Here is a 21530-nt window from a genome sequence, read left to right as displayed (position 1 = left end):
CTATCAGTTGGCTTCTTGAGGGCGTCCGTATCTGGAGACGGTAACGCCACTTGTTTTTATAAGCGTGTGAGCGCCTTTATCCACCCTAAGGTGTGTTTCCCAACGCGCCATAACTTCTGGCGGGAAAGGGTATACCGCCAATAATTTTCTATCGGGGGAAACCCACGCATCATCACACACTTCATTTAATTTATCTGATTCAGGAAAAACCACATGTAGTTTTTTCACACTCCACATAATACCCTTTTTTGTGGTACTTGTAGTATCAGAAATATGTAACATCTCCTTCATTGCCCTTAACAAGTAACGTGTGGCCCTAAAGGAAAATACGTTTGTTTCTTCACCGTCGACACTGGAGTCAGTGTCCGTGTCTGTGTCTGTGTCGACCGACTGAGGTAAAAGGACGTTTTAACGCCCCTGACGGTGTTTGAGACGCCTGGACAGGTACTAATTGGTTTGCCGGCCGTCTCATGTCGTCAACCGACCTTGCAGCGTGTTGACATTATCACGTAATTCCTTAAATAAGCCATCCATTCCGGTGTCGACTCCCTAGAGAGTGACCTCACCATTACAGGCAATTGCTCCGCCTCCTCAGCAACATCGTCCTCATACATGTCGACACACAAGTACCGACACACAGCACACACACAGGGAATGCTCTGATAGAGGACAGGACCCCACTAGCCCTTTGGGGAGACAGAGGGAGAGTTTGCCAGCACACACCAAAAACGCTATATTATACAGGGACAACCTTTATATAAGTGTTTTTCCCTTATAGCATTTTAATATATATATACATATCGCCAAATAAGTGCCCCCCCTCTCTGTTTTAACCCTGTTTCTGTAGTGCAGTGCAGGGGAGAGCCTGGGAGCCTTCCCACCAGCCTTTCTGTGAGGGAAAATGGCGCTGTGTGCTGAGGAGAATAGGCCCCGCCCCCTTTTCGGCGGGCTTCTTCTCCCGTTTTTCTGAGACCTGGCAGGGGTTAAATACATCCATATAGCCTCCAGGGGCTATATGTGATGTATTTTTAGCCAGAATAAGGTATTATACATTGCTGCCCAGGGCGCCCCCAGCAACGCCCTGCACCCTCCGTGACCGTTGGTGTGAAGTGTGTGACAACAATGGCGCACAGCTGCAGTGCTGTGCGCTACCTTCATGAAGACTGAAAAGCCTTCTGCCGCCGGTTTCTGGACCTTCAATCTTCAGCATCTGCAAGGGGGGTCGGCGGCGCGGCTCCGGGACGAACCCCAGGGTGAGACCTGTGTTCCGACTCCCTCTGGAGCTAATGGTGTCCAGTAGCCTAAGAAGCCAATCCATCCTGCACGCAGGTGAGTTGAACTTCTCTCCCCTAAGTCCCTCGATGCAGTGAGCCTGTTGCCAGCAGGACTCACTGAAAATAAGAAACCTAAAAACTTTTTCTAAGCAGCTCCTTAAGAGAGCCACCTAGATTGCACCCTGCTCGGACGGGCACAAAAACCTAACTGAGGCTTGGAGGAGGGTCATAGGGGGAGGAGCCAGTACACACCACCTGATCCTAAAGCTTTAGTTTTGTGCCCTGTCTCCTGCGGAGCCGCTAATCCCCATGGTCCTGACGGAGTCCCCAGCATCCACTTAGGACGTCAGAGAAACATAAATTAATTGTGTGAATGTAGATACACTTTGTTTAATGCAGAAAGTTATAAAAAATATTGGCTAAAATTACCTTCAGGCTGTGTGTATAAGGTGTATATAAAACATAAATGCATTCTGTGCTTAGATTTAGGTCCCATCGCCATGATATATCATTATGGTATGCAATTATTCCAAAATACGGAAAAATCCGATATCCAAAATACCTCTGGTCCCAAGCATTTTGGATAAAGGATACTCAACCTGTACTATAACATGTGAATGGATAATGTAATTTTTTTGAACTGACAATAGAGAGTGCATATTGGCACTACAGCTACAGCAATTGTACAAACCCTGATTTGCAAACACCCCAGTGTGCACACACCAACCACATACTGTATATGGATTGAGCGCTATAACCTACTATTTATGTATTTAAACTTCCTAAATAATTTTATTTAAAAAAATATATATTCTTTTTATATTTGTAAAAACTTTTTTTTTTTTTATAAACATCGGTCAGCACCATCGGGGCTTTCATTTTTACAGCCGCACAGCCACCAGGTACACAATGGAGGGTCTGGGGGGGTTAATTTACATTTCCCCAGCAGCAGCCATTGTCTACAGCTGCCGGGTAGTAGGTCCTGCCGTGCTGACCGACACTGAGGGAGGGTGCAGGAAGGCAGAGGAACCATAAGGTCTCTCTGAGAGCGGCAGCTGTGGGAAGCTTCTCTTCCCTGCAGCTGCACACACTGTCTATCTGACTGGTCGCATTGTGTGCGACCAGTTCAGATAAGGCACTTGCTGGTGTGGTCACATCTGATGTGACTATGCCAGGCAAGTGGTTAATGAGTTCCTAACAACTGCAAAGCATGTCAGAACACTGAATGTTGCTGGAACATGTTATGACCTTTCCCTCTACTAAAAGGCTACTCTGTATGTTTTGATTTAAACTTAATAGGCCAGATGTTGCATTGGAGGCAAATCTGGTTCCCATAATAAAGTACGAAACAAACGTGTATATTTGCCCCATATACATACACTTGCCTGATAATGATTCAATAAGTTCTGTTAGGGTCATTATAGGTCGGATTGTGTGACAAATGTAATCTGAATAACAATCTACCTATAACTGAATAATTGATGAAGAGAATTTTCAACCGAAACCCCTCCAAAAAACTTCAAACATTGCACAAAGTCTACCATTCATTTGACAATATATTTGTAATGGCATAATTAATAATAACCAGAATACACCTTTATACTGTATCTAAATTATTGTAAACCTTATATTCTTACTTTCTCTGTTCAGATATAAGTGTTTCTTGTAGACTGACAACTTTAGATTGAAGAGTTGAAAGTTTCAGGGTATTTGTTTCTTCGACTTCTTCCAATTGCATTTCTTTTTCTTTGATTGTATCAGTTAATAGTATTTTTGCATTTTGCAATTCAGTCTCCCTGCTTCTTAATGCATCCTAGGTATATAGGGAAGAATACAAAATCAAAACAAATAGATCATAAAAAGTGACAACATATCCCCTACATTTTTGCAATGGTAATTAATTTTGTTAATTTAAAGAAATATTGTATAAACTGGCATTTCTCATTATGGAATGATGTACATATAAGGTGAAAATGTTGCCATGGTGCATAAGTAGTCCAATATGTTCCACAGTTGCCAAAGACAAAAAAAAGTAAAAAAATACTAAGAGGCAAATAAAACTCCATAGCTCCAACAGCTGCAATTTTAAAAGAAAATTCCATGGGTTCATTTTAATTTTTTTCCCACTTAACTTTTTTTTAACAAGAACTTACAAAAAAAATAAGCTTTTACTTACTGGTAAATCTATTTCTCGTAGTCCGTAGTGGATGCTGGGGACTCCGTAAGGACCATGGGGAATAGACGGGCTCCGCAGGAGACATGGGCACTTTAAGAAAGAATTTAGATTCTGGTGTGCTCTGGCTCCTCCCTCTATGTCCCTCCTCCAGACCTCAGTTAGAGAAACTGTGCCCGGAAGAGCTGACAGTACAAGGAAAGGATTTTGGTAATCCAGGGCAAGATTCATACCAGCCACACCAATCACACCGTATAACTTGAGATAAACATACCCAGTCAACAGTATGAACAACAACAGAGCAACAGGTCAACACTGATGCAACTATAACATAACCCTTATTTAAGCAATAACTATATACAAGCATTGCAGAAGAAGTCCGCACTTGGGACGGGCGCCCAGCATCCACTACGGACTACGAGAAATAGATTTACCGGTAAGTAAAATCTTATTTTCTCTAACGTCCTAGTGGATGCTGGGGACTCCGTAAGGACCATGGGGATTATACCAAAGCTCCCAAACGGGCGGGAGAGTGCGGATGACTCTGCAGCACCGATTGAGCAAACACAAGAACCTCCTCGGCCAGGGTATCAAACCTGTAGAACTTTGTAAAAGTGTTTGAACCTGACCAAGTAGCCGCTCGGCAAAGTTGTAATGCCGAGACCCCTCGGGCAGCCGCCCAAGAAGAGCCCACCTTCCTAGTGGAATGGGCCTTAACTGATCTTGGCAGCGGCAATCCAGCCGCCGAATGAGCCTGCTGAATCGTGTTACAGATCCAGCGAGCAATAGTCTGCTTTGAAGCAGGAGCACCAAGCTAGTTGGAAGCATACAGGATAAACAAAGACTCTGTTTTCCTGACCCTAGCCGTTCTGGCTACATAAACCTTCAAAGCCCTGACTACATCAAGCAACTCGGAATCCTCCAAGTCCGTAGTAGCCACAGGCACCACAATAGGTTGGTTTATATGAAAGGATGAAACCACTTTCGGCAGAAATTATGGACGGGTCCGCAATTCTGCTCTATCCGCATGGAAAACCAGATAGGGGCTTTTATGTGACAAAGCCGCCAACTCTGACACACGCCTAGCCGAAGCCAAGGCTAATAGCATGATCACCTTCCACGTGAGATATTTCAACTCCACCGTTTTGAGTGGTTCAAACCAGTGGGATTTCAGGAAACTGAACACCACGTTAAGATCCCAAGGTGCCACTGGAGGCACAAAAGGGGGCTGAATATGCAGCACTCCCTTTACAAACGTCTGAACTTCAGGTAGAGAAGTCCACTCCTTTTGAAAGAAAATGGATAGGGCCAAAATCTGTACCTTAATGGACCCCAATTTTAGGCCCAAATTCACTCCTGACCGTAGGAAGTGAAGGAAACAGCCCAGCTGGAATTCCTCCGTAGGGGCATTCCTGGCCTCACACCAAGCAACATATTTTCGCCATATACGGTGATAATGTTGAGCTGTCACGTCCTTCCTAGCCTTTATCAGCGTAGGAATCACCTCATCCGGAATGCCTTTCTCTGCTAGGATCCGGCGTTCAACCGCCATGCCTTCAAACGCAGCCGCGGTAAGTCTTGGAACAGACAGGGCCCCTGTTGCAACAAGTCCTGTCTTAGAGGAAGAGGCCACGGCCCTTCGTAACCAATCTGGAACAATGAGTATCGTTCTCACTCCTCTTTTTCTTATTATTTTCAGCACCTTGGGTATGAGAGGAAGAGGAGGAAATACATAGACCGACTGGAACACCCACGGTGTCACCAGGGCATCTACAGCTATCGCCTGACGGTCTCTTGACCTGGCGCAATACCTCTGTAGTTTTTTGTTGAGGCGTGATGCCCTCATCTGTGCGAAGACTTCCTGATGAAGTCCCCACTCTCCCGGATGGAGGTCGTGTCTGCTGAGGAAGTCTGCTTCCCAGTTGTCCACTCCCTTGATGAACACTGCTGACAGTGCGCTTACGTGATTTTCCACCCAGCGAAGAATTCTGGTGGCTTCCGCCATCGCTACCCTGCTCTTTGTGCCGCCTTGTTGGTTTACATGAGCCACTGCGGTGATGGTGTCTGACTGAATCAGAACCGGTTGGTCGCGAAGCAGGGTCTCCGCTTGACGTAGGGCATTGTATACGGCCCTTACTTCCAGGATGTTGATGTGAAGGCAAGTCTCCTGACTTGACCACAGACCTTGGAAATTTCTTCCCTGTGTGACTGCTCCCCACCCTCGGAGGCTTGCATCCGTGGTCACCAGGACCCAGTCCTGAATGCCGAATCTGCGGCCCCCGAGAAGGTGAGCATTCTGCAGCCACCACAGGAGAGACACCCTGGCCCTGGGGGATAGGGTGATTAACCGATGCATCTGAAGATGTGATCCGGACCACTTGTCCAGTAAGTCCCATTGAAAGGTCCTCGCATGGAACCTGCCGAAGGGAATGGCCTCGTATGATGCCACCATCCTCCCCAGGACTCGAGTGCAGTGATGCACTGACACCTGTTTTGGTTTTAATAAGTTCCTGACCAGTGTCATGAGCTCCTGAGCTCTCTCTATCAGGAGATAAACCTTTTCTGGTCTGTGTCTAGAATCATGCCTAGGAAAGGCAGACTCGTAGGAACCAACTGCGACTTTGGAATATTTAGAATCCAGCCGTGTTGCCGTTACACTTCCAGAGAAAGTGCTACGCTGATCAGCAACTGCTCTCTTGATCTCGCTTTTATGAGGAGAACGTCCAATTATGGGATAATTGCGACCCCTTGCTTCTGCAGAAGTACCATCATTTCCGCCATTACCTTGGTAAATATTCTCGGTGCCGTGGAGAGACCAATCGTCAACGTCTGAAATTGGTAATGACAATCCTGTACCACAAATCTGTGGTACGCCTGATGAGGTGGATAAATGGGGACATGAAGGTATGCATCCTTTATGTCCAGAGACACCATAAAATCCCCCCCTTCCAGGCTTGCGACGACCGCTCTCAGCGATTCCATCCTGAACTTGAACCTTTTCAAGTATATGTTCAGGGATTTTAAATTCAATATGGGTCTGACCGAACCGTCCGGTTTCGGGACTACAACATGGTCGAATAATAATAACCCCCTCCTTGTTGAAGGAGGGGAACCTTGACCACCACCTGTGGAAGATACAATTTGTGAATTGCAGTTAACACTATTTCCCTCTCGTGGGGGGAAGCCGGCAGGGCCGTCGGTGAGGGGGCATCTCCTCGAAGTCCAGCTTTTATCCCTGAGACACAATATCTATTGCCCAGGGTTCCAACAGGGAGTGAACCCACTTGTGGCTGAAATTTCGAAGACGTGCCCCCACCGGGCCTAGCTCCGCCTGTGGAGCCCCAGCGACATGCGGTGGATTTTGTAGAGGCCGGGGAGGACTTTTGTTCTTGGGAACTAGATGTGTTGTGCAGCTTCTTTCCTCTGCCCCTGCCTGTGGCAAGAAAGGACGCACCTCGGACTTTCTTGTTTCTTTGTGATCGAAAGGACTGCATTTGATAATGTCATGCTTTCCTAGGCTGTGCTGGAATATAAGGCAAAATATCAGAATTACCAGCTATAGCTGTGGAGACCAGGTCCGAGATCCCTTCTCCACACAATCCTCAGCCTTGTAAGGTAAACCTTCCATATGCCTCTTAAGTCGGCATCACCTGTCCATTGCATGTTCCACAGGACACGTCAAGCAGAAATCGACATAGCGTTGACTCTAGAACTAATGTCTCTTTGGGCATGTTTTATATATATATCTAAGACAGCATCTTGTATATATATATATATCTATATATATACATATATATATATACATACTAGGGTCTCAATCTCTGCTGATAAGGTATCTGTCCACGCTGCTACAGCGCTATAAAGCCATGCCGACACAATCGCCGGTCTGAGTAGTGTACCAGAAAGTGTGTAAATGGACTTCAAAGTACTTTTACTGCATGCTATCTGCAGGATCCCTGAGGATAGCTTTTAAGTCAGCGCTACCTTTTGGGCAAACGTGACACCCTAGGGGAAGATTCCCATCGTATCCTGGCCCTAGTAGGGAAAGGATACTCCCTGAGAATACTTTGTGGGAAACTGCAGTCTCTTGTCTGGAGATTCCCGTTCTTTTTCTTCATGAGAGGAGGGAAATTTACCTCAGCTTTCTTCCCCTAAAACATGTGTACCCTTGTGTCAGGGACAGATGAGTCATCAGTGATATGCAAAACATTTTTTTATTACAATATCATATATTGAATACTTTCCTGCCATTTTAGCTGTAACTTTGCATTATCGTAGTCGACACTGGAGTCAGACTCCGTGTCGATATCAGTGTCTATTATTTTGGATAGTGAGCATTGAGAGACTCTGAAGGTCTCTGCGACATAGGGACAGACATGGGTAGATTCCCTGTCTGTTCTCTAATCTTTTGTGCAATAAATTTTCCTTAGCACTTAACTTCACATATCCAAACAGGTGTCGGCGTTGTCGACGGAGACACCACTCACACACACATTTGCTCCATCACCTCCTTAGGGGAGCCTTATACCTCAGACATGTCGACACACACGTACCGACACACACCACACACTCAGGGAATGCTCATCTGAAGACAATTCCCCCACAAGGCCCTTTGGAGAGACAGAGAGAGAGTATGCCAGCACACACCCCAGCGCTATAAACCTAGGAATAACACAGTAACTTAATGTTAACCCAGTAGCTGCTGTTTATATTGATTTTTGCGCCTAATTATGTGCCCCCCCCCCTCTCTTTTTACCCTTTTCTACCGTGTATCTGCAGGGGAGAGCCTGGGGAGCTTCCTCTCAGCGGAGCTGTGGAGAAAAAATGGCGCAGATGAGTGCTGAGGAAGAAGCCCCGCCCCCTCAACAGCGGGCTTCTGTTCCGCTTAAATATACATTTTCCTTGCGGGGGCTCATACATATATACAGTGCCCAACTGTATATATGTGTACTTTTGCCAAAAGAGGTCCATATGCTGCCCAGGGCGCCCCCCCCTCCTGCGCCCTGCACCCTTACAGTGACCGGAGTATGTGAGGTGTGTGTGAGCAATGGTGCACAGCTGCAGTGCTGTGCGTTACCTCAGTGAAGAACGTAGTCTTCTGCCGCCGATTTCGAAGTCTTCTTGCTTCTCATACTCACCCGGCTTCTGTCTTCCCGGCTCTGCGAGGGGGACGGCGGCGCGGCTTTGGGATCGGACGACGAGGGTGAGATCCTGTGTACGATCCCTCTGGAGCTAATGGTGTCCAGTAGCCTAAGAAGCAGGACCTAGCTTCAGAGAGTAGGGCTGCTTCTCTCCCCTCTGTCCCACGATGCAGGGAGTCTGTTGCCAGCAGAGCTCCCTGAAAATAAAAAACCTAACAAAATACTTTCTCACAGCAAGCTCAGGAGAGCTCACTGAACAGCACCCAGCTCGTCCGGACACAGATTCAAACTGAGGTCTGGAGGAGGGACATAGAGGGAGGAGCCAGAGCACACCAGAATCTAAATTCTTTCTTAAAGTGCCCATGTCTCCTGCGGAGCCCGTCTATTCCCCATGGTCCTTACGGAGTCCCCAGCATCCACTAGGACGTTAGAGAAATGTAAAGATTTTATATGTACAGTAGCTTTCCACTTCACATTTATATACTGATTTTCTTTGCTTAAGAATAGTTTAAGTTGTCAGAAATTAAGTTTTTGAAGATGAATATACAGTATACAAAAACAAAGGAAAGTTCCAGATGAGAAATTCTAGGTGCAGATTCTACATCTGGCCTTCAATGTGAATGATAAAGCGTCTTTGTACGAAACTACTTTCAGCGACACTACCACAACACTCCCATAAGAAGCAGGTATTCCATGCATCTGATTAGCCAAACCCCAGTCACTGCCAAGGAATCCCAATACGTTTCTAATATATTTCAGACACTGTGCATCTGAATCAGTAGTGCAACTCTGCGCACTAACAATTGTTACGCATGTGCAGTGCAACTTAGATACATGAACAGTATAAAAACATTGCTCCACTGCGTCCGACATCAGCAGTGCATATAACTCAGAATCTGGCCCCATTGTGTCTACATTTTGATGGAAAATGTGGCTGGGTTCTGTAATGTAACTGCTTCCCTGTGACTTCAGACCTGCTATTGTCAAATGATAAGGTTAATATAAAAAATAAAAGAACATTAACAGCAAGGTACTAAATATATCCACAATTTATTTTAAGTTACAAGCAGCATATCAGTATGTCAACATTCAAAATATAAGTCTGCCTATATTTTTACACTCAATTTTGACCATGTCTATATTTTAACTGCCAACATTTTAATTCTGTCTATATTAACTGTCTCCATTATGTCCAAGTCGACAATTTGACTGTCCAAATATACTTAATGACGACATAAAGTACCTGTCAACATTATAGTGTTTATAGAATGACTGTCTATATTCTCAAAGTCAACCTACAGGAACATACCACACTCCTGGAAACAACTACCTTGGCATTCTGTAATAATAAATTAGCTTCTGACAGTTGCTGAATCGATTCTTCTGCCTTCCTTTTGCATTCATCTAACTCCAAATTATTGTTTTCTAACAAAATAATCATAGGTGAAATTAAATATTTTGTATTAATGTCTATTAATGAAGATATTCTATTTTCTTTCATTGTAAATATTAAAATGCAAAAAATGAGAAAGCATTTGTAAGACATTGTGAAACTTAGTGATGTGCACCGGAATTTTTTCGGGTTTTGTGTTTTGGTTTTGGATTCGGTTCCGCGGCCGTGTTTTGGATTCGGACGCATTTTGGCAAAACCTCCCTGAAATTTTTTTGTCGGATTCGGGTGTGTTTTGGATTCGGGTGTTTTTTTTACAAAAAACCCTCAAAAACAGCTTAAACCATAGAATTTGCGGGCCATTTTGATCCCATAGTATTATTAACCTCAATAACCATAATTTACACTCATTTTCAGTCTATTCTGAACACCTCACAATATTATTTTTAGTCCTAAAATTTGCACCTAGGTCGCTGGATGGCTAAGCCAAGCAACCCAAGTGGCCGACACAAACACCTGGCCCATCTAGGAGTGGCACTGCAGTGTCAGACAGGATGGCACTTCAAAAAAATAGTCCCCAAACAGCACATGATGCAAAGAAAAAAAGAGGCGCACCAAGGTCGCTGTGTGACTAAGCTAAGCGACAGAAGTGGCCGACACAAACACCTGGCCCATCTAGGAGTGGCACTGCAGTGTCAGGCAGGATGGCACTTCAAAAAAATTGTCCCCAAACAGCACATGATGCAAAGAAAAATGAAAGAAAAAAGAGGTGCAAGATGGAATTGTCCTTGGGCCCTCCCACCCACCCTTATGTTGTATAAACAGGACATGCACACTTTAACGAACCCATCATTTCAGCGACAGGGTCTGCCACACGACTGTGACTGAAATGACTGGTTGGTTTGGGGCCCCACCAAAAAAGAAGCAATCAATCTCTCCTTGCACAAACTGGCTCTACAGAGACAAGATGTCCACCTCATCATCATCCTCCGATTCCTCACCCCTTTCACTGTGTACATCCCCCTCCTCACAGATTATTAATTCGTCCCCACTGGAATCCACCATCTCAGATCCCTGTGTACTTTCTGGAGGCAATTGCTGCTGGTGAATGTCTCCACGGAGGAATTGATTATAATTCATTTTGATGAACATCATCTTCTCCACATTTTCTGGAAGTAACCTCGTACGCCGATTGCTGACAAGGTGAGCGGCTGCACTAAACACTCTTTCAGAGTACACACTGGAGGGAGGGCAACTTAGGTAGAATAAAGCCAGTTTGTGCAAGGGCCTCCAAATTGCCCCTTTTTCTGCCAGTATACGTACGGACTGTCTGACGTGCCTACTTGGATGCGGTCACTCATATAATCCTCCACCATTCTTTCAATGGTGAGAGAATCATATGCAGTGACAGTAGACGACATGTCAGTAATCGTTGGCAGGTCCTTCAGTCCGGACCAGATGTCAGCACTCGCTCCAGACTGCCCTGCATCACCGCCAGCGGGTGGGCTCGGAATTCTTATCCTTTTCCTCGCACCCCCAGTTGCGGGAGAATGTGAAGGAGGAGATGTTGACGGGTCACGTTCCGCTTGACTTGACAATTTTCTCACCAGCAGGTCTTTAAACCTCTGCAGACTTGTGTCTGCCGGAAAGAGAGATACAACGTAGGTTTTAAATCTAGGATCGAGCACGGTGGCCAAAATGTAGTGCTCTGATTTCAACAGATTGGCCACCCGTGAATCCTGGTTAAGCGGATTAAGGGCTCCATCCACAAGTCCCACATGCCTAGCGGAATCGCTCTGTTTTAGCTCCTCCTTCAATGTCTCCAGCTTCTTCTGCAAAAACCTGATGAGGGGAATGACCTGACTCAGGATGGCAGTGTCTGAACTGACTTCACGTGTGGCAAGTTCAAAGGGTTGCAGAACCTTGCACAACGTTGAAATCATTCTCCACTGCGCTTGAGTCAGGTGCATTCCCCCTCCTTTGCCTATATCGTGGGCAGATGTATAGGCTTGAATGGCCTTTTGATGCTCCTCCATCCTCTGAAGCATATAGAGGGTTGAATTCCACCTCATTACCACCTCTTGCTTCAGATGATGGCAGGGCAGGTTCAGGAATGTTTGGTGGTGCTCCAGTCTTCGGCACGCGGTTGCTGAATGCCGAAAGTGGCCCGCAATTCTTCGGGCCACCGACAGCATCTCTTGCACGCCCCTGTCGTTTTTTAAATAATTCTGCACCACCAAATTCAATGTATGTGCAAAACATGGGACGTGCTGGAATTTGCCCAGATGTAATGCACGCACAATATTGGTGGCGTTGTCCGATGTCACAAATCCCCAGGAGAGTCCAATTGGGGTAAGCCATTCTGCGATGATGTTCCTCAGTTTCCGTAAGAGGTTGTCAGCTGTGTGCCTCTTATGGAAAGTGGTGATACAAAGCGTAGCCTGCCTAGGAACGAGTTGGCGTTTGCGAGATGCTGCTACTGGTGCCGCCGCTGCTGTTCTTGCTGCAGGAGGCAATACATCTACCCAGTGGGCTGTCACAGTCATATAGTCCTGAGTCTGCCCTGCTCCACTAGTCCACATGTCCGTGGTTAAGTGGACATTGGGTACAACTGCATTTCTTAGGACACTGGCGACTTTTTCCGACGTCTGTGTACATTTTCGGTATCGCCTGCCTAGAGAAATGGAACCTAGATGGTATTTGGTACCGGGGACACAGTACCTCAATCAAGTCTCTAGTTGCCTCTGAATTAACCTGGATACCGGAAACACGTTTCTCACCGCCCAGGCTGCCATGGCCTGAGTTATCCGCTTTGCAGCAGGATGACTGCTGTGATATTTCATCTTCCTCGCAAAGGACTGTTGGACAGTCAATTGCTTACTTGAAGTAGTACAAGTGGTCTTCCGACTTCCCCTCTGGGATGACGATCGACTCCCAGCAGCAACAACAGCAGCGCCAGCAGCAGTAGGCGTTACACTCAAGGATGCATCGGAGGAATCCCAGGCAGGAGAGGACTCGTCAGACTTGCCAGTGACATGGCCTGCAGGACTATTGGCTTTGGTGTGGTTTGCAGGAGCTTGGTTACAAGAGGAAGGGATTTAGTTGTCAGTGGACTGCTTCCGCTGTCATCCAAAGTTTTTGAACTTGTCACTGACTTATGATGAATGCGCTACAGGTGACGTATAAGGGAGGATGTTCCGAGGTGGTTAACTTCCTTACCCCTACTTATTACAGCTTGACAAAGGCAACACACGGCTTGACACCTGTTGTCCGCATTTGTGTTGAAATAATTCCACAAGAACTGATTTTTTTTGTATTTTGACCAGGCATGTCAATGGCCATATTCGTCCCACGGACAACAGGTGTCTCCCCGGGTGCCTGACTTAAACAAACCACCTCACTATCAAAATCCTCCCCAGCGCCAGCAACACCCATATCCTCATCCAGGTGTACTTCAACAGTGACATCTTCAATTTGACTATCAGGAACTGGACTGCGGGTGCTCCTTCCAGCACTTGCAGGGGGCGTGCAAATGGTGGAAGGTGCAAGCTCTTCCCGTCCAGTGTTGGGGAGGTCAGGCAACGCAACCGACACAATTGGACTCTCCTTGGAGATTTGTGATTTAGAAGAACGCACAGTTCTTTGCTGTGCTTTTGCCAGCTTAAGTCTTTTCATATTTCTAGCGAGAGCATGAGTGCTTCCATCCTCATGTGAATCTGAACCACTAGCCATGAACATAGGCCAGGGCATCAGCCGTTCCTTGCCACTCCGTGTCGTAAATGGCATATTGGCAAGTTTACGCTTCTCATCAGACGCTTTCAATTTTGATTTTTGGGTCATTTTACTGAACTTTTGTTTTTTGGATTTTACATGCTCTCTACTATGACATTGGGCATCGGCCTTGGCAGACGACGTTGATGGCATTTCATCGTCTCGGCCATGACTAGTGGCAGCAGCTTCAGCACGAGGTGGAAGTGGATCTTGATCTTTCCCTATTTTAACCTCCACATTTTTGTTCTCCATTTTTTAATGTGTGGAATTATATGCCAGTATCAATAGCAATGGCCTACTACTATATATACTGCGCACAACTGAAATGCACCACAGGTATGGATGGATAGTATACTTGACGACACAGAGGTAGGTAGAGCAGTGGCCTACTGTACCATATGCTATATATTATATACTGGTGGTCAGCAAACTGTGCAAAACTGAAATGCACCACAGGTATGGATGGATAGTATACTTGACGACACAGAGGTAGGTACAGCAGTGGCCTACTGCACCGTAATGCTATATATTATATACTGGTGGTCAGCAAACTGTGCAAAACTGAAATGCACCACAGGTATGGATGGATAGTATACTTGACGACACAGAGGTAGGTACAGCAGTGGCCTACTGTACCGTAATGCTATATATTATATACTGGTGGTCAGCAAGCTGTGCAAAACTGAAATGCACCACAGGTATGGATGGATAGTATACTTGACGACACAGAGGTAGGTACAGCAGTGGCCTACTGTACCGTAATGCTATATATTATATACTGGTGGTCAGCAAACTGTGCAAAACTGAAATGCACCACAGGTATGGATGGATAGTATACTTGACGACACAGAGGTAGGTACAGCAGTGGCCTACTGTACCGTAATGCTATATATTATATACTGGTGGTCAGCAAACTGTGCAAAACTGAAATGCACCACAGGTATGGATGGATAGTATACTTGACGACACAGAGGTAGGTACAGCAGTGGCCTACTGTACCGTAATGCTATATAATATATACTGGTGGTCAGCAAACTGTGCAAAACTGAAATGCACCACAGGTATGGATGGATAGTATACTTGACGACACAGAGGTAGGTACAGCAGTGGCCTTCTGTACCGTACTCCTATATATTATATACTGGTGGTCAGCAACATTATGCACTGTACTCCTACTATATACTACAATGCAGCACAGATATGGAGTGTTTTTCAGGCAGACAACGTATACTGGTGGTCACTGTCAGCAAAACTCTGCACTGTACTCCTCCTATATAATATACTGGTGGTCCCCAGTCCCCACAATAAAGCAGTGTGAGCACAGATATATGCACTTGCAGCACACTGAGCACAGATATGGAGTGTTTTTCAGGCAGACAACGTATACTGGTGGTCACTGTCAGCAAAACTCTGCACTGTACTCCTCCTATATAATACAGCTGCTCCCCAGTCCCCACAATTAAGCAGTGTGAGTACAGATATATGCAGCACACTGAGCACAGATAAGGAGCGTTTTTTTCAGGCAGAGAACGGATAAAACTGGTGGTCACTGATCAGCAAAATTCTGCACTGTACTCCTCCTATATTAATAATACAGCTGCTCCCCAGTCCCCACAATTAAGATATAAGCAAGCACAAATATTTGCATCAACAATGAATAAACGGAGAGGACGCCAGCCACGTCCTCTTCCTAACATTTTCAATGCACGAATGAAAATGGCGGCGACGCGCGGCTGCTTATATAGAATCCGAATCTCGGGAGAATCCGACAGCGGGATGATGACGTTCGGGCGTGCTCGGGTTAACCGAGCCATACGGGAGAATCCGAGTATGCCTCGGACCCGTGTAAAATGGGTGAAGTTCGGGGGGGGTTCGGTTTCCGAGGAACCGAACCCGCTCATCACTAGAAAATATCTGAAAATAATTCATGTATTTTTGATACACCCTATGGATTCTGTCATTTACATATAATGAGAAATACTGCAAACTGTAGGGTACTTTAATATTAATTGAAATGTTTTAATGCATGTTACAATTATTGCAATATGCAAGTACAGTACAAATAAAACGTAAAAAATATATATAGTAATTGCCCTAATGTCAAAGTTTATAAAAAAATAAAATAAAGAATAATGTCCCATATGCTCCAAATTTAACAGATTGTTAATAACTATAAGGTGTTCACACTAAGGTGGATATCCAATTAGCCCTGGAAAAACATCAGGTGCGAAAAACGTAATGTTTTTCACGATTTTTCCAGATGTTTCACCAATTTTTTTTACATGCTCTCCTGATTGATCGCCTGTAAAAAAAAAAGCCCTTTCTCCCGAAAACACACAGGTTCAGTGAAACCTGTGTGTTTTCGGTAGAAACAGCCCTGTTTCCAGGGATTTGGTTTCGCCTGCCTGAGGCAAGTGAAACAATATCCCTGATAAGCCACGTCTCGTGCCGGCTTATCGGGGATAATTAGAAAGCCCCCGGCGGGATAATTAGTCCCAGTAAATTACCGGGGCTAATAGGATATCCCCATAAAAGTTATTCTAAGTTAAGTAATGTCTACATCCACCCAGTTTATTAGCATGTTAGAGATACTTAAAATTCATGAGACCTTACTGATAAAAGTTTACAAATGATATGCAACCATTAGTACTACCACATTAGTAGTTAATTATTCTCTGAACTCATTTATGCTTAACACAAGCTCACAAAATAAAAAATACAGGATACACCTAAACATGTTCTCTTAAATATCTCACAAATGGCTTTTGGAAAAACATTTAGTTCAATAAGGTTACCCTTTATAAAGTACAAAACATTACACATGCATGCCTATATGAAATATAATTTTTTTTTAAACAGATTTTTGATTAGATGCCTTTTCTGCCCATTTTTTTCTGATCCTGTGCCTCGCAAAAGGTGATTTTAAATCAGATGTGTTCTGTGAAGAAAGTATATGCGGAGAGTGTAGTGTCTCCAAAACCTTGGAAGGGCATGAGACATGAGAGATGGGAAAATAATTTTGAGAAGGTTTTGGTTGCAGTTACATTTTGTTTACAATAGGAATAACCACAGCATGCTTAACTAATGATGGAAAGATTATTAACATCTTCTGAAGATGTTAATTACATAATGGCTTTTAAGGCTTGTGATCTGATGTAATGTAGTAGTCCAAACCAGAAATTAACCCCAACGGAAAAAGTTTTTATCTTAATTGGCCCAACATCAGTTAGCATGACTCTATACCAATGTAGCTGTGGCACTGAAAAAATAAGTCCCCAGCATCCTCTAGGACGTAAGAGAAAATAAGATTTTAAACCTACCGGTAAATCTTTTTCTCCTAGGGGGTAATTCTGAGTTGATCGCAGCAGCAAGTTTGTTTGCAATTGGGCAACCTTGTTGGCTGCATACAGGATAAACAGTGCCTCTGTTTTCCTAACCCGAGCCGTCCTTGCTACATATATTTTTAAGGCTCTGACTACATCAAGGTACTTGGAATCCTCCAAATCCTTCGTAGCCACAGGTACCACAATAGGTTGGTTCATATGAAACGATGAAACCACCTTAGGCAAAAATTGAGGACGAGTCCTTAATTCTACTCTATCCACATGGAAAATCAGATAGGGGCTTTTGTGAGACAAAGCCGCCAATTCAGACACTCGCCTTGCAGATGCCAAGGCCAACAACATGACCACCTTCCAAGTAAGAAATTTTAATTCAACCGTTTGAAGAGGTTCAAACCAGTGGGATTTTAGGAACTGTAACACCACGTTAAGGTCCCATGGTGCCACTGGAGGCACAAAAGGAGGCTGTATGTGCAGCACTCCCTTTACAAAAGCCTGGACTTCTGAGAGAGAAGCCAATTCCTTCTGAAAGAAAATTGATAGGGCCGAAATACTGTATGTACCTTAATGGAGCCTAATTGTAGGCCCATATCCACTCCTGTCTGTAGAAAGTGGAGAAAACGGCCCAGATGGAAAACTTCCGTAGGAGCATTCTTGGATTCACACCAAGATACATACTTTCTCCAGATAGGGTGATAATGTTTCGCCGTCACCTCCTTTCTAGCCTTCATCAGAGTAGGGATGACTTCTTCCGGAATGCCTTTCCCAGCTAGGATTCGGTGTTCAACCGCCATGCCGTCAAACGTAACCGCGGTAAGTCTTGGAACACCAGGGCCCCTGTTGCAAAAGGTCCTCTCTGAGAGGATGAGGCCATGGATCTTCTGTGAGCATTTCCTGAAGATCAGAATACCAGGCCCTTCGAGGCCAATCTGGAACAATGAGTATTGTCTGCACTCTTTTTCATCTTATGATTCTCAATAACTTTGATATGAGTGAAAGAGGAGGGAACACATAGACCGACTGAAACACCCACGGTGTCACCAGGGCGTCCACTGCTACTGCCTGAGGATCCCTTGACCTGGCACAATACCTCCGAAGCTTCTTGTTGAGGCGTGACGCCAACATGTCTATTTGAGGAAGTCCCCAATGACTTGTTATCTTTGCAAAAACTTCTTGATGAAGTCCCCACTCTCCTGGATGGAGATCGTGTCTGCTGAGGAAGTCTGCTTCCCAGTTGTCCACTCCCGGAATGAAAACTGCTGCCAAAGCGCTTATGTGATTTTCCGCCCAGCGCAGAATCCTGGTGGCTTCCGCCATTGCCACTCTGCTCCTTGTTCTGCCTTGGCGGTTTACATGAGCCATGGCTGTGACGTTGTCTGATTGAATCAGAACCGGTAGGTCGTGAAGAAGATTCTCCGCTTGACATAGGCCGTTGTATATGGCCCTCAATTCCAGTACGTTGATGTGTAGACAAGCCACCTGGCTTGACCATATCCCCTGAAAGTTTCTTTCTTGTGTGACTGCTCCCCATCCTTGGAGGCTCACGTCCGTGGTTACCCGAACCCAGTCTTGAATGCCGAACCTGCGACCCTCTAGAAGGTGAGCACTCTGCAGCCACCACAGGAGAGACACCCTGGCCCTGGGGGACAGGCTTATTTTCTGATGAATTTGAAGATGGGACCCGGACCACTTGTCCAGAAGGTCCCACTGAAACGTCCTCGCATGAAACCTGCGGAAGGGGATGGCCTTGTATGTCGTCACCATTTTCCCCAGTACTCGAGTGCTTTGATGGACTGACACACTTTTCTGTTTTAACAGGTCTCTGACCATGTTCTGGAGTTCCTGGGCTTTTTCCATTGGGAGAAAAACCCTCTTTTGTTCCGTGTCCAGAATCATGCCTAAGAAAGATAGCCGAGTTGTTGGAACCAACTGTGACTTTGGTAGATTCAGAATCCAGCCATGTTGCTGCAGCACTCTCAGGGAGAGCGCCACGCTTTTCAGCAACTGATCTCTCGATCTCGCCTTTATCAGGAGATCGTGCAAGTACGGGATAATTGTGACTCCCTGCCGGCGCAGGAGCACCATCATTTCCGCCATTACCTTGGTGAAAATCCTCGGGGCCGTGGAAAGCCCAAAAGGCAACGTCTGAAACTGGTTTTGACAGTCCTGTACAGCGAATCTAAGGTACGCCTGATGAGGGGGATATATGGGGACATGAGGGTATGCTTCCTATATGTCCAGTGACACCATAACCCCCCCCCCCTCCAGGCTGGAGATAACTGCCCGGAGTGATTCCATCTTGAATTTGAACTTTTTTAAGTACAGGTTTAGGAATTTTAAATTTACAATGGGTCTGACCGAGCCATCCGGTTTCGGGACCACAAATAGGGTTGAATAGTACCCCTTCCCCTGCTGAACTAGGGGAACCTCGACAACCACTTGTTGTCGACACAGTTTTTGAATTGCAGCTAAAACTATCTCCCTCTCTGGGGGAGAAGCTGAGAGAGCCGATTTGAAAAACCGGCGAGGAGGCACGTCTTCGAATTCCAGCTTGTAACCCTGGGATACAATTTCCCTTGCTCAAGCATCCACGTCTGACTGAACCCAGACCTGGCTGAAGAGTCGAAGACGTGCGCCCACCGGCGCAGACTCCCTCAGTGGAGCCCCAGCGTCATGCGGTGGATTTAGTAGAAGCCGGGGAGGACTTCTGCTCCTGGGAACTAGCCGTAGCAGGCAGTTTCTTCCCTCTTCCCTTACCTCTGGCGAGGAAGGAAGATCCCCGACCTCTTCAGGACTTATGCAACCGAAAGGACTGCATCTGATATTGCAGCGTTTTCTTTTGCTGTGGGGAAACATAAGGTAAAAAAGTAGATTTGCCCGCAGTAGCTGTGGAAACCAGGTCCGCGAGACCTTCCCCAAATAAATCCTTACCTTTGTAAGGTAAAACTTCCATATGCTTCTTTGAGTCGGCATCACCCGTCCATTGGCGGGTCCACAGGGCTCGCCTAGCAGAAATCGCCATGGCGTTGGCTCTTGAACCTAGCAGACCAACGACTCTCTGAGCGTCTCTCATATATATGAGTGCGTCTTTAATGTGACCTAAGGTCAATAAAATGGTATCCCTATCCAGGGTATCAATGTCAGCTGACAAGGTATCCGTCCAAGCCGCAACAGCGCTACAAACCCAAGCCGACGCTATTGCCGGTCTGAGCAAGGCCCCCGTATGTGTATAAATAGATTTTAAGGTAGTTTCCTGTCTGCGATCAGCAGGATCCTTGAGGGCTGAAGTGTCTGGAGACGGTAGCGTCACCTTTTTGGACAAGCGCGTTAACGCCTTGTCCACCCTGGGTGAGGATTCCCACCGTAACCTGTCCTGCGCAGGGAAAGGATACGCCATAAGAATTCTTTTGAGAATCTGCAGTTTCTTGTCTGGAGTTTCCCAAGCCTTTTCAAATAACGCTTTCAGCTCATGAGATGGGGGAAAGGTTACATCAGGTTTCTTTTCCTTAAACATGTGTACCCTCTTGTCAGGGACAGAGGAGTCATCTGTGATATATAAAACATCCTTTATTGCAATAATCATATAATGAATACTTTTGGCCACCCTTGGGTGTAACCAGTGGCGGATCTTGCCACGGGCAAGCAGGACTTTTGCCCGGGGCGCCGCCTTCCAGAGGGCGCTGGCGCCATCCGGAGGGCGCCGCACCGTGGCAAGATACGCCACTGCTGCCCGCTGTGTCCCTGTCCGCCTCCGCTGCCGTCCCCATCCCCGTCCCCGTCCGCCTCCTGAAGGGAACTAGACGCTATGCGTCTAGTTTCCCTTCCTGGAGAGTAACTTTGCTGAGCGGTGCGCGATGACATCATCGCGCACCGCACAGCAAAGGTCCTCTCTACGAAGGGAACTAGACTCATAGCGTCTAGTTTCCCTTCGTGGAGAGGACCTTTTGCTGTGCGGTGCGCGATGACGTCATCGCGCACCGCTCAGCATTCAAGCGGCGCTTTTAATATACACGGGGCGTAATTGACCACGCCCCCTGTATTAGGCCACGCCTCATTTCCTGCCCGGGGCGCATAGCGCCCTTGAACCGGCCCTGGGTGTAACCTCGCATCATCGTAGTCGACACTAGAGTCAGAATCCGTGTCGGTATCAGTGTCTGCTACTTGGGACAGGGGACGTTTTTGATACCCTGAAGAGCCCTGTGACACAGCCAAAGCCATGGATTGACTCCCTGTTCTATCCCTGGACTCTGCTTTGTTCAACCTCTGATGTAATAAAGACACATTTGCATTTAAAACATTCAGCATATCCAGCCAATCAGGTGTCGGCGTTGCCGACGGAGACACCACAATCATCTGCTCCACCTCCTCCTTAGATGAGCCTTCCGCTTCAGACATGCCGACACACGCGTACCGACACCCACACACACTCAGGGATATATC

The 21530-nt window shown here is 46.1% G+C and overlaps 1 protein-coding gene across 1 annotated transcript in view; it reads right to left on the bottom strand.

Annotated features, from left to right (window-relative positions):
* SYCP1 (synaptonemal complex protein 1) overlaps nt 1-21530 on the bottom strand; it is a 1049791-nt gene that overhangs the window by 399843 nt on the left and 628418 nt on the right. Inside the window, exons 12-13 of the mRNA XM_063955446.1 lie at nt 9919-10013; nt 2912-3087 (exon numbers count right to left, since the gene is read on the bottom strand). Coding sequence (XP_063811516.1) covers nt 2912-3087; nt 9919-10013 — 271 coding nt within the window. The remainder of the gene's footprint in view (nt 1-2911; nt 3088-9918; nt 10014-21530) is intronic.

The sequence above is a fragment of the Pseudophryne corroboree genome, chromosome 2 (genome assembly GCF_028390025.1).
Source record: "Pseudophryne corroboree isolate aPseCor3 chromosome 2, aPseCor3.hap2, whole genome shotgun sequence".
Taxonomy (NCBI): Eukaryota; Metazoa; Chordata; class Amphibia; order Anura; family Myobatrachidae; genus Pseudophryne; species Pseudophryne corroboree.
This window is presented reverse-complemented; position numbering and strand designations above follow the sequence as displayed.